General features: G+C 32.5%; 1 protein-coding gene across 1 annotated transcript in view; it reads left to right on the forward strand.

The window, feature by feature from the left end:
• Positions 1-2,211: 2,211 nt before the first annotated feature.
• ARHGEF9_1 (guanine nucleotide exchange factor 9) overlaps positions 2,212-14,479 on the forward strand; it is a 66,630-nt gene continuing 54,362 nt past the window's right edge. The window contains exons 1-3 of the mRNA XM_012944912.3: positions 2,212-2,816; positions 12,252-12,301; positions 12,343-12,480. Of these exons, the coding sequence (XP_012800366.3) occupies positions 12,274-12,301; positions 12,343-12,480 (166 nt within the window). The 5' untranslated portion in view covers positions 2,212-2,816; positions 12,252-12,273. The remainder of the gene's footprint in view (positions 2,817-12,251; positions 12,302-12,342; positions 12,481-14,479) is intronic.

The raw sequence follows: 14,479 nt of genomic DNA on the forward strand, positions 1-14,479 counted from the left end.
TATTTAAAAATAAACTTAAAACGACACATTTTGGAAGAAGAGTAAGATTCCCAGAACATTTGAACGACTATTCCACGTAAGACATCAGTTAGCACTTCGCCTTGTCTCGATTTTCCATGACATTTTATATGATATAAAACAACCAACTTTTATATGCTTATATATATATATATTTATTGTTTTGCTAATATATTTGTATTACAATTTTTTAAAAGATACCATTTCCTTAAAGTCGCTTTTACACTATCGCATGCACATGATTTTATTTTCGTCCTTTGCCCACTTTGTATGTTAACGCGCGCACGAGTTCATTTCGACATGCACTTACGTATTCTTTTTTTTTACAGGACGGACGGAAATGACGATAAGAAGTACGATGAGGTTTCCGAGGAACCGAAATTTTCATTGTAAATGATTTTTTTCACTATATTGTAATTCATGGTCCATTATAGTAAGGAAAGACGACCAGACGCTGCTAAATCTAGCAAACTATCAGAAGAGTGTTTACCAACGACAAACTCGTTGGGTTTGAACTTCTGGCTGGCCACGTCTTCGGGTCGTCACTACCCAACTATGAGGGGAGTGATCTGTAGTGGTAAATAAATCCCCAAAATATATAGCTCTTTAAGTATTCGACGTTGAATGCTGACCACATTAGTTTCAATGGACTCACCTAGCTGAAGGCGCTCGTTCACGCATCCGCACCAGATCACTAGTGGGAACGCCGTGCTCAACATCCCCTGCAATCGCTAGCCAGATTAGATCAGAAGATCCTCGATATATTGATAGCTTATCAAATATGTCTTCAAACCTCCTCGCTTCTGTCTTTTGATTTCACCTGGTGGGTACGCTTTATATTAGATGTTACTGGTTAAAGCGTTGTCAGACTACGAATACCTGTGGCATCTTCACCCATGCAATTACTCACCAGCACCTACTCATATATCATTCCCAAATGTTTTCCCTATTATCATTTTGGCCTGTCTGTGTGCCCATGTACTTCATTCATTATCTATTGTCTTTAAACATCCAAGTCACGCTTAAAATAAATGATCTGGCCCGATCCATTACCATTTACTAGCAACTGTCTGGTCATAAATGAACCTTTGTAATATATTCTCCTAGAACATTTTGCGTTCGATTACTTAAATCAAAGTTGTACTATCGGTTTAGTCGATATACAGAAGACGAAGACAATTGGGTGATTACATTCAACTAGAGTCGTCCGCAGGTTTCAAGCTATACATTTTCTCTCATACCGCCGATCTCTATAAAACTACTGTTGAGGTTAAAATCATCTTGTTTTCACATCGCTTTTTGTGTGTGAGTTCATTAGATTTTCAAAGAACGAGTGAAAACCTGTGCAGTAAGTTTTACACGATTTGGTTGCTCTGTATCTAGATAAATGATCATGTCTTTTGACCCACTGGATACAGTTTCATTTGTTGAGCTATATTTTTAAACTATACCCAAGTTTTCAGAAGCCCCAGTTACCAATCTAGGAAATGATAGGTCAATAAATCGCTGAACTGTATAGCTGTAACGTAGAAATCTATATGTTTAGTAGGTACTTATTTCAAGTCTACGCGTCATCCATTTGAGGTTGGGACACAAATGATATCCTTAAGTTTGTTGTATTAGCATTCGATAGACTTCCCCCGTAACTTACCAGATCTCACGACGTTTGTATGTTTTGATTGGTTTACAAGACAGCTTAATTTACATCCACCGTAACTATTTGACAGAAAACAGTAAGTGTAGTTCAGGTCTCTTACTGTCGTTAATTAGCAGTGGCAGTAAGTTAAGAGCTCCCAAGCGAACTGAGTAGGTTACTTTTTGTCCACTGACTTCTTCAGTCCTCCTTCTTTACATATTAAGGCAGGGCTGTCCTTTGTGATATAAGAGGTAAGGTTAATAAAGATGTCATGGAAATTCGGAGTTTGACAGCGCCTTTATATGAAACACCTTCATAAATGTAGGATAGCAACTCAATCAAATCAGAAGACGGAAGTGAAGCCATGTCTGGGAACCTTTTATACTGACAGAACAAATTCATGAACTACGGTCCAGTTTGGATCTCCTAACAGTTCAATAATGATATGACTAAATAAAAATGATGAAATACTGCTTTTAGATAAAGTGCTCATCATAAGTTTTTAGAATTTCTTATATTGTTATTATTACATTTTCTTTCAAGCTGGTATTTGACGCTTTAGCATTGGTTATTGTTTTTATGGTTTGTCAGAATACTGGTTGGGCACACATTAAAAGGTTGAACCAGATATCGCTACATTAAAGAACTTTTTACAATAGACCATAGTTCCCGCATGAATCAACATGTCTACCCATTTTTTATTTGTTTGAAAATTGCACCAGATATATCGATATATCTCGACCTGATCAGAAGACACAACAGACAGTTAAAAACTATATGAACATTCGGGGTTTCAAAGTTACTTAGGTCTTTCATCGCAAAGTCAGATATTTAGACCGTCACCAAAGAGAGTGTCACTTTTCCCTTATTAGGTTAATTTAAAGAAAGTCTAGTGATCCGTAGAATATCACAAATCAACTGATATTAGGTTCAGGCCAGAGGTCCGGCCGGACCTCTGTCATCAAAGCATTATTTTTAAGTGCAGACAACGACAACACTTAATAGCGTAGTCTATTGAATTTTATCTGAAGATTTCTTTGTTAATTATCTTTTAAAAAATTGGTGCGGCCTACGTTGTAGTATTGTAGGTTGAAGTAAGGGCCTCCATGTTTCTCGGTTAACATATCATTATTCTGGTCGACATTGACAAATACACAAATAAGTAAGTCTATTTTATTACATTTATTATCTTGGCACAACGTGTTGTTGATGTTAGTCCATGGGTTAAATTAGATGTATCGATTTACATTCACATTTGAGGTTTTCAATGATTTTAATATTGTTTATTAAATGCCTATTACTGACAAATCTCGAAAATTAAAGTTTAGCCCTCTTCAAACTTCTTCTTTGCTTTCGTTTTCCAGTGTAACTGTTATGGATTTCAACAGCAAATCATAAGTCCACCAAGGTCATTTATTAGTCCTTGTTATATTCATGATCTTGTTTGGGTATGTTGAGTCGTTAAAATAGTTAACCGATTGTTGTTTGGAGTGGAGTTTTTTTAATATTAGTGGCGTAAAGTAGCGGATTTATGTTTTGGATAAAAAAAAGCTTTTAAACCAAAAAATGTTTTACAACATTTCAAATGTTATAAATAGTACATCTCTTTATGAATGAAGGTTAAATATTCGGTAAAGATGGTTGTAGTGATCTGTAAAACCTGACTTCTATCGCGAAAAACTCAAGTGTTCATTTTCCGGGTTATGTTTGACCATATTTGTTACTGTGAAGCATATCGCCTAAATTACGATGGTGCACTCTGATGACATAAAATGCAAATGGAAATCTCAATGGTTTAATGGATATATATATATATATATATATATTATATATATATATATGCCTGCGATAGGTAAACCCAAGATTAAGAAGCTCGGAATGTTTGAACTTCTTAAGGTCAAAATGTTATTAAATGTAACATTTTTACAGTTTTTCAAAGTTAATTTAACCTGGTTTTAAAAATCTTTTTGTTAATACAGGACAGATGTTAATTAAACTATATTTTCTACGTGAAGATGGATAGAGGTTAGCCATGAAACTCAGGAAGCGCGTTTCATCCTATTTAGGACTGGTAAACTGGATATACCCGCATCACAGAGTTGATATTCACTCCGGGACTCGAACCCTATACCGTTCAATTCAAACGCCATCGCTTTATCCACTTAGCTACTGAATCTGCTTGTGCGGTGGGGTGAAATTTAAATTCACTTGATGTTGTTTTACTTGTATCTTCTGATTGTTATTTAGGACTGCAATTGATCAGTATTGAGGCGATCCGCACAGAATGAACATATGCCAACATGAGACACCAATTGCGGTCCTAAATAACAATGGAAGGATACAAGTAAAACAACACCAAGTGAATTAATATTTTCTGTCTTCAAAATGGCTTTAAGTGTTAACGGAACTTGTGATTGTTTCAAATAAAAAGTGAGAGCACAAAGAACCATAGAAATTAACATATTTTGAGACAATTTTCTGCTTTAACGAAGAAATGAGCAACTAGTCACTTTGTATCTAATACAAGTAAAGAGTAAAATTATGTATGCGAGGTTAAACAAACATGCTTCCTCTGTTGTTAATCTGTCCAACAAATAATTAGACTGCGAAAGACTTACCTACTTATTAACGTCGCCGTTCGTTCTTTCAATATCTGATTACAGTTCTCGAAACAATGTGTTTCTCGGTCTTCCTCTTTTCAGTTCCCCTTCACGATTCCAATTTAGCGCTCACCTATTCCAGAGTTTCTCGATTAAGTGTGATTGTGTTGGCATTCTCCATGTTGCATTTGAAGATATTGCCTTTTCCCTTATGGATGTTGAGGCTAACTGCTGTAGAGGCTGATGCTACACTGGTTGTCTTGAACTGCATTTGTTGATGTGTATGAAACAGCAGAGTCAGATCATCTGAGAAGTCGGATTGTCAGAGCTTATCATATTTATTGTTACTTATCATACGTATCGAGTTTTCATGCTAGATACGTTTGACTATTTTAAACCCTATGGACACTTAAATGCGTTTATGATTGAATTTAAGTAGACATAAGGACAGTTCTTGCGTCTCTACCTGAGCTTAGATGAGCATCTACTCTTTAAGCAAAAAAACAACCAATATAAATGTGCTGCCCACATATTGCACGAAAGTGAGTATCAAATGTGGTCCCAATAGACAGGGTTTTCGAATTCATTATGATCTCGGTTGGCAGCATAATGCCTATGTTTTTTGTGTTATTTAGTTTATAAATGATTTGCACCATGACTAATTTTGGTTCAGTTTAGTAAGAAGTAACTGTTGAAAGTAAAATATAGCTGAAGATCGAAGTATTTAACCACAGAAAAAGTCAAAATTTGTTCAGGTGTAGTAAATCGGTCAATGATCAGTTTAAATGTTGGGTGTAGTATTTAGAGTATAAAACAGAGAGCAATACAGTGAGATTTTTAAATTAGAACGATTAGAGTGGCTCAGTTATACAGCATAATATTTCAGTTATGTTATACCTCACTTTAGAGTGTTGCTTGACATATAGTTAAATCCCAATTTATTTAATTATCATCAAGTCAAACCTTAAGGCCAATGAACTGTTTGACCTACAAGTGTTAACTTGTACAGATATAAATGAACGTATAGTATTTTTTCAGTAAATTTCTTTAAGATTATCCAACCATATATCTAAATTATTAATACGAAAAGTAGCCAGGTTTAAGGCAAAATACGTCGTTTAAAATTAGAGTATGTAATATAGGCCTGTGAAATTAAATTAAGTTTTGATGCTGAGATGAGTTACATGCAATTTTAATTTGGATAGGCTTGTACGGTGAATGAAAATGTAAGATTGATGATCATAATACATGTGAATCAGATAACGGAAATAATAATTTACTTGCGAATTCGATCAAGTGTTTTGTGTATAGTGTATGAAGTCATATGGATCCAATAAAACATATAGAAGCGGCGTGAGTGCTTAGTAAATTATTAATGTGTTTGGTAGTCTGATATAGACGTTGAATCTATAATAATAATAATAAGATACATGAAAAAAACAACAGACATGATTATATTTGAGTGGGAAGAGTTGTATTTGCATGAGTTAAATCGGGTCGTTCCATAGTTGAAACCACTATTGGTTTATCATCATTGAGGCTGGTTAAGGTAATAAAAGGGATTAGATGTACTTCTCCTGTGCATGTGGATGTAGTTTTTCAACACGAATGACTATTGATTTTCCCGTTTGAAGGGCGTTTAGTAGGATCGACTTTGGCAGAAAACTATTAATCCGATAGATCATTGACTGGTACTGGCTCTATGATTAATTCACATGAAATAAGCTAGTAGTAAGCTGTTCACTGTCCTGACTACACATTCGTCTAGTTAATCTAGGCGCGCAGAAGGCATCAGTCGTAGTTTTGGTATGCGAGAGTAATTTGATTTCAAGATAAGTGTTATGATGCCATTGTAAAAAATGTTTGAATATTTGTATAAAACCTAGACTAGCGATGAGTTATCTGGTGTTTTTAATTTAACAATAAGTTTAACACTTCACTGAAATCCGTAGCTTTTGAGAACAAATAAGTGGAATAATATGCTGATGAAATAGTTACTTTTGCCAGCTATGAAGTGGATTATTTAAAACGACGCCGTTAGTGTCGACTAATTTGATCCTTAAAATTGCTGCCTATCCGTTGTTTTGATAAGTTCTACAATCGTAAGTAATATCAAAAGCGAAATGTTCCAAACAACATGTTATTTGTTTGTCAGTATCGAAGACTGTGGTGTGTTTTCCCCTGCAAGTTTCTAGATATCTAAAATTTCTTTTAGTTACGACTGTTCCTCAGCATGGTGTGCATTTACTTAAGTTTGAAACTAATTTTCTTTGTAAAAGCTTGAAAATAGTTTGTTGATGCTTCATTCCCAGGTTATACGCTCCAACTCCATCTTTCAACAACTGTTTGTCGAATTTATATTTAGTGATATTAATAGTGGCAAGAATTTAACATTGTATTTCAGCTAGTCATATAAAAAAGCCAAATTAATCGGGTGGTAGGCTTTGTGTCAAAACGTTCAGATATGTAGATAGAAATCAGTTATGCCCATAAGATCAGAAACGTAATTAGTACACGATTTTGTAAGCTCAAATTGTTAATGGTTTGCGTCCTAATGTCATCCCTGTCATGGTTGGTCAGGCAACTACACGTTCCATTTTAAAAAGTAAGTAGCTTTCAGTGTGGAAATGAAGAAACATCAGAGATCACATAAACTTTGAATTATACTTTATTTAGTACTTCAAAATTATGTGATTTCATGACAAACACATGCAAGAAAAATAATTCAGAGTTTATGAAGTTTGATGGATGAATATGTAAATTCTTTTCAGTATAATACCTATGAATCGTAAATGTTCAAAAAAGTGATATTTTGTGTAACCCTTTTATTGAACAAGGAAAAGATATTTTAAAGTATACTATTGACTTAAGTTATATTTTAATTAACTCCATGAATAGAGAAAAACAGCTGATTTATTCAAAATACTATAAAGAATGATACTTCATGATGAGTATTTAAGAACTGATAAAATTGGATTTTCATTTTTCAATCAATAAAACAAATAAGAGCTTTTTCACATGTGCTTTAAATACATTAATTAATATCGTGTTCAAAACATGAATTAAATGTTTTTATTCGTCTTTCTCTAGGTTTGTAAGACGAGTAAGAACAGTCATTGTACTTTACCTAGGTTATTTAGCGCAAATCACACATAATTTTACCGAATGTAGACATTTTGCATTACTGTATACAGATTATGAACTTGAAGTTGTTGCTGAATTCACTATCCTATGAATCAACAAAGACATTTTTAGCAGTGACACTAATATTAATTGAAAACTCGGGTAATTACGTGAATGCATCATGTTTCATAAGAAAATAGATTTGCAATATTGTGAAAATTATTTTGGAGTGTTTGAGTTTCATTTTTGTACACTTCTTCACCATATCGTTTTATTCAAAGGCAGTTTTGCATATTAGGTAAAAAATATAGAGTCCTTCTCTTGTACTTAGAATTGATTCAGTAGCTGAGATTGTTTTGCTACTTAAAAATCATGAAGATTTCAAGCTAATTATAGGTCTATTATGATGTTGAATGCTTGGAGAGCGTTGGCTGGAAAACCTGCTTGACCTGGATTTCGTTCTTGCTAAGATTAATCACCAGGACATACCCTTTAGGGAACCGTTAGTTGTTATGAGATTCGAATCCGCACCATCCAGCTTCAAGGTTTATTATGTTACTATTGGAGTTTTCGGAGCTCAACTAACTTCCTGTAGGACTGTAATAATTGCAATTAATTAATCAACGAGTAGTAACCAATCTTTCATTTATCTAAGTGACTTCCGTTGATCAATGTGTAACGTGACCACTGGCTTGAGTGACTTAGCATTGGCAGAAGTTGATTAACACTATAGGATAGATAAATATGGCACGGGTTAATTCTCAAAAAATCAACGAATTAGGCTATCAGTCTTTTCCCTATGTATACTTATACGTTGATTGTCTTTGTAATAATAATGCTGGATTTTAGAACGTAAGTTTACATGTCATTTTGAAAGCGTATCATCTCTTTAAGTAACTAATAAAATCGTGAACGTTGGTTTTAAGAAACAAGAGTATTAAAAACTAAGCTCAGACTTATCCAACCAAAAATCTACATAACACTTTTATGCTTTTTAATGACATTAATAAATACTTGTAGCTCACGTTTTGAATTATAAATCCTCTCCATACCAAAATTTTACTCAGTGAATGATAAATTCACTTTTGTAGGAGTAGAATCATGGTAACAAAAGTAAGATTACCATTTGACAATTTTACATAACTACTACCAGTCTAGAAAAAGCTTTAGATATAGGAATCTTACTATCAGGCCTGGGAACGCTATTTTAATATCATAAAACGTAAGTTGATCTGATTTCTAATATATAGACAAGCAAGAAGCTCATGGTATGAAGAATTAGAAATTATGAAAGAGGCTTGTTTTGTATTCTTGATAATACTGTTTTTATGAAGTGTTGATACATTTTTTCGCCAACTGTTATTTAAAAATGTTTGGATTAAAAACAATTGACATGATTCGAATTGTTTTTCTTCGATGAACTAAATCCCTACTAATTAGTAGCTAGTAGCCCATCTTTTCCACAGTGAGGATTGATCACCTCACGTTTAAGGGAATTATAAATGACTTTTAAATAAATGGAAGTATACATAATTAAAGATCGTGTAAACCATCATGTCGATTGTAAAGAGAACATTCAGAAACTCAAACAAATACTCATCAAATTTATACGTATTGTTGATGTTAAGGGCTGCAATTGATCGGTCTCTTTTGACAATTTGCATCATGTGTCGTTTGCCTCGATACTGACATTAGGGTACAAGTATTTCTAGGCAGATATGGACAGTAACAAGCAGAGAAATCCAGGTACATTTTGTTGAAGAGTGCTAAATAACAGGGAACATACGTCCAGGAATTCGTTCCTGGTCAAAATCAATCTCGGCTTAAAATACTATTACAGTTATTTTGTACACAACATATAGTGTATTTTTCCATCCCACAACTTGGTTCTGTTAATTTTTAAAGTGAAGTAAATGGACAATTCGCATCGCATTCTCTCCCGAATGAATTGATTAACTATTTACCATCTTTGTTGCTGAATAAACCCATGAAGAGTGTAGCTTACAGATTTGTCCCCAAAATAGTCTTATCTTAATTATGACTAATCAACGAGACGTATTTGCATCTCACTGAACAATTTTTTTGCCACTGAAAACTGAGTGCACAGCTACTCACTCAAAATGCTTTAGGGATGGCAAACAATATACTTACAGGGAATATCGTGGTATCTATTTAGAGAAATACCATGCAAAAAGAGACTGAAGATTTTAGTCTTAGAGACATCATTAGTAATAAACTTGAAAATCTTAACAACAATATAATGTGAATCTTCATATCTGATGATGATGATGATGATGATGATTATCAAAGCTACAAACAGCATAGAATAAACGGGTAACTGAGCGTAGCAAATGTGTTTAATTTTAGAGTACTATGGAATCTCGATGTCTGAAACCTCTATTTTTCTACAAAAATGCTGTTTAGACAAAATATCACATTTAATTTCTCATTTGTACTGTACATATCATATCTGGAAGGCATCAGTAGGTGAAGTTTATCGTCAGTGACCGAATGATATATTTACCAGAAACAGAAAAATATAAGAGTGGTGATAGAGTTTATTACTGTATTGTTCTTAATAGTAAGGATAATCCTTGTTTGTTACCCAGCATTTTACTTTTAAGAGACAGAATCTTGCTAAAAATAAAGATAGGGACAGTGAAAAAATTGATAGTGCATTAACCTGAAAAGAATGGTGAATGGCAAAAGTTCTAAGAAGCTGACTTACTTTTTAGCAGGTTGTTTTAATCACTAAATCTATAGTCTATCCAGTGATCACCAAAATATCGGTTAGTTAGATGATGTAGTCTAATCAAAACTTATTAGAATGGTTTTGCCACATATCAAACTGTAAGATCACTGAAGACGTCAGATTTAGATTTTACGTTTTCTTATAATTCATTAACAAAACTAAGCTGTTTTAAACGGGTCGATGCATTGATGAGCATACATTTTATCTGACACTTAAGTAAAAGTTGATAAGTTTAACTATTTTGATTGTTTTAATAAAGCATCACAATATCTTTTATCACTAATTATTTATTTATATTTGAGTTCATCTACTTGAAACCTAGTGTTTCTTCTCGGTTCACGCTTGCTTTGATTTATCATTTTATTTGCTAGTAGGTAGGATAGTGAAGAGAAGTAGAATGAGGTAGGATGTTTATTCAAGCTCTTATATATTTCTCTCCAACTTCTTACACTCAATTCGTCTATCACTTTGAAGACCACAAACTTGAGTTTTAAAAAAGTAAGATGTGAATACTTGATTTTTTCAACAATGTATTGATCTAGTTATAGTTATTAAAACTAATTTTACCAATAAGTTCAACTATCGTTTTAGTGAATGCTATGCTGTCTTTAGTGATACTCATATACATTAGTGATTCACAATGTAAAGCGAAAGACGTAATATAAATTAACACAATGTTATAACGAATTTCAAGTATCAATTAGTGTGTTTATTTGTTTTGTGTATATTTTAAATATTTACTATCATACTTATTACTAAATCGGTTAACCTATTTCTTATCACAAATGAAACAACCTAGCTTTTGATTAAATTAAGTTTCGAAATTTTTTTCACCTTACTCCCGAACAGTAAGTAGTATTCAAAATCGGTATTGAATTTTTGTGTGATATAACAAACGTTTCTTATAGAAGAAAATTACAAACTTAAATAAACCTTTAAACACAACACTGCTCAGTTGTTTTAAAGTTAAAGCTCCGTCTGTTGTTTCAGCAACTTTAGCAGATTACTAGATCATTGTGCTTTGAAGATATTAACCCGAAGCTCTCTATCATTACATTATTCTTTCATTTCTCTTCATAGATCATTCAAGTTAAATATGCTTTAATGTAGCCTTATTTAAGTCTAGGGACGTTTTTATTTTATACTACAAACGTAACTAACTACTTTATTCCAAAGTGAATATGATGAATATGAAATCAGATGCATGTGAAATGTTTGTAACTAGTCTCACGATAAAAGCTCACATTGTTATCCAAAATCTTTAGTAGCATACGGTGTTTTTAAATCACAGTCAACTGTTGTGTACTATTTATTTAAACCCAGTGTCACTGTTACAAGAATAGCCATATTTGCATTTTCGAAAAGTAATTACAAAATCAGTGAGACAAAGTAAAGTTATTTTCACAGTCTAAAGAAGAACTCTGTAAAAATAGCAGATAAAAGTTATCTATTATGGTTTAATGATGTGTTGGTTGTTATTCTCTTACATCTCTTAATGAGTGAAAGGACAAAGGATAAGGAATAATATTATTTAAAGGAATGGGAGGATTTCCCTTTATTTGTGTACAGCATATAAAGTTGGTTTTAAAAAGAACTGTAAAGTTTTTATACTATTTGATTTTTAAAAAAATAAGAGCAAGCACTTATAAATATTTTTTTGTATAGCTCATGACATTTTTAGGCACTAAAAATGTCATAACTGCAACTAACAGTATGGATCAGATAGCAATAAAAATAGTGTATCTATGAGTTCATTAAAAATTACAAACGAACCTCAAGGTTATTATCAGCCAAGTTGTTTTTTGATTCTGCTATTAATTTTTTTTTGAGTTGGTCGAAGATAAATTTCATGTTAACATAGTTTTGGAAACCAAGGGAAATATGACATTATTGAATTACTATTCATTCTGTTTTGGGTCTCCTACTCATTGACAAATGATAACCTCAAGAGGGAATAATCCAAACGGTTGCAAGTCTTGTGTTGAGCACGTTATTAGATTTCCATTATTTCAAATTTTATAGTTTCTCGGTAGCTTTATGAGTGATCCTTGAATCTTTCTATATTTATCTAAGCAGTGGACATTTCTTGACCATTTACTTGATATTTTTTGAACTATTGTAGGTGACACAAATAGCTCAGTCAAATGTTACATGTAACAAACAAAAATGAAAGTAAATTGTTTTTTTTTTAATATTCAAAAATCTGTAACTAGCCATAAAATGTTCAGATAAAGAGCCCTTCGTGATGAGACGTTACAGTGGACAGAAAAATGTGTCAATTATCTATGATCTTGACAGAGATCATAACCCATCGTTCCAACAACAGCGTCGGAGTTTTAATAATATCACAAGTAAGAACAAATAGCATACTTTACATTGTTAATCAATACTATTGATAGTATATACACTTTGTTTCACTTAAAAGATATTAAACAACTGGAAACATTTAGTATTAATCAATATCTGAAACTTCTGTGTTGCATATTAGGGTCACTGATAGTTTAGATTATTAATAAAAAATGAGAATTTGATTAAAACAGTATGCTCCAAGAAACGTGAGGCTGCGAGGGACTAGGGCTCTCAACAGTGCAATAGCTCGGCATTTACTTGACACCGGGCATACCATCGACATTCCTAACGCTTTTAAAATCATCAGCAGACAAAGAAATACAACTGCTCTCCGTTTTGCTGAAGTGATCGCGATAAAAAAACTTAAACCGGATTTATGTATTCAAAAAGAGACAGTAGTAAACTTATTATTACCTTGGTAATCCATTTTTGTTTTATTTTTATTATTTTTTGGTTATTTGTGTTATTTTATTCATTTATTTAGTGTAAAATATTTATTTGGTGTTATATTCCTCCCCTATTACCGAATTCTTAAGCCAACTTTTCATTCATACATTTCCGCCCACTTACCCTCTTAAATTATGTGAACTTTTCAAACTCTATTCAGTTATTACGTAACCTATCTTATCACTATTTAATTCCATGAATCCTTCACTACCTCTAAAATTACCACACAATTTATGAACTCCAATCAACTACTGCACCACCTATCCTGGATTGTTTCCTTAATTCTAACACCAATTAACCTCTGACCTGTATATATATATATATATATATATATATATATATATAGTTATTATTGTAAACCTTTGTTATTCCAATCATTCACACTCATTTATGTCAATTGTTTCCCACTATTTCTTATCTCAATGTAAAATTCTATTACATATTTGGTTGTAAGCAGCTAACGCGAAACCTCGAAATATTATGAATTCATAGTATTCTGCATCAATATTTGTTCTTGCTTTATTTAAATTCATAAAGGGAACTAATTGCATGAAATTTTTAAGACAGTATACTTTATGCACGCTACGTTTTCTAAAATGTATGTATTACTACTTGTACTTCACAGTGGGTACATTTATTATGTCGGTTAACCATTATACTGTTAGTTTTATTATTTTTAGTATTATTATGGGTATATAATAATTTCTTATGTTGGAGACGTGAATCTAGCCCAGTGATAATCATGAGCTTATTATGTAGTGATAGTACACGGGAAGGAAATACTTCAACCGTTTTGTAGCACTATGTTCTACTGAACGACAACTGTGGTTTATTATTTTACATCATTTCTGTATTGTTAGCTGGGAAACAATTTTGAAGAGATAGGGTACAATAATAAGTGGGCAGTAATGTAAGGAACAAAGAAAAGATAAAGGTCAATAAGGGACAACATATTCTAGGTCTTTCAGGATTTTATTCAAGAGGGTTTAAAATGCAAAACTAAAAAATTATGACTGGTCCAGAAATTTCCGAAATTTTCTTGTTTTCTTAATTACCACTAATGACATCAAAGATCCAAATAGTTACATATCTTCCGAAGGCAGAACTATAGGTATGTGCTTAATCTGAATAATTTTTATTCGGTACATAAAATCTGTTTTGTTTTCACTTTCTAGATAGGTTTATTTTGACCTACGAAGTAAAGAATAGTTTTTATTTACATTTCCATAAATTAAGGATAGCATTGAGTGTTTCATCGACAGACTGTCTTATAAACAGCTGATTGTAACAAAGAAAAAGAGTCAAAAAGACAGTTTACTGAAGGAATAAGTAACTATAACACGTGAGATTACTCTCAAACAGCTAAAAGAATCTATACCTAATTAAAAGTCACATTATTTCAATCATAATAAAAATCACTTTTCGCGGATGATCGTTAAATTAAGTACTTATATAAATTTCAAAATTATAAAAGGTGTGTTCATGTGATTGTTAATTAGTTAAAAAGTTTTTTTTAACAAAACCAAATCAATATGGAGTCGATTCCTTGTGTTC

The sequence above is a fragment of the Schistosoma haematobium genome, chromosome 1 (genome assembly GCF_000699445.3).
Source record: "Schistosoma haematobium chromosome 1, whole genome shotgun sequence".
Classification (NCBI taxonomy): Eukaryota; Metazoa; Platyhelminthes; class Trematoda; order Strigeidida; family Schistosomatidae; genus Schistosoma; species Schistosoma haematobium.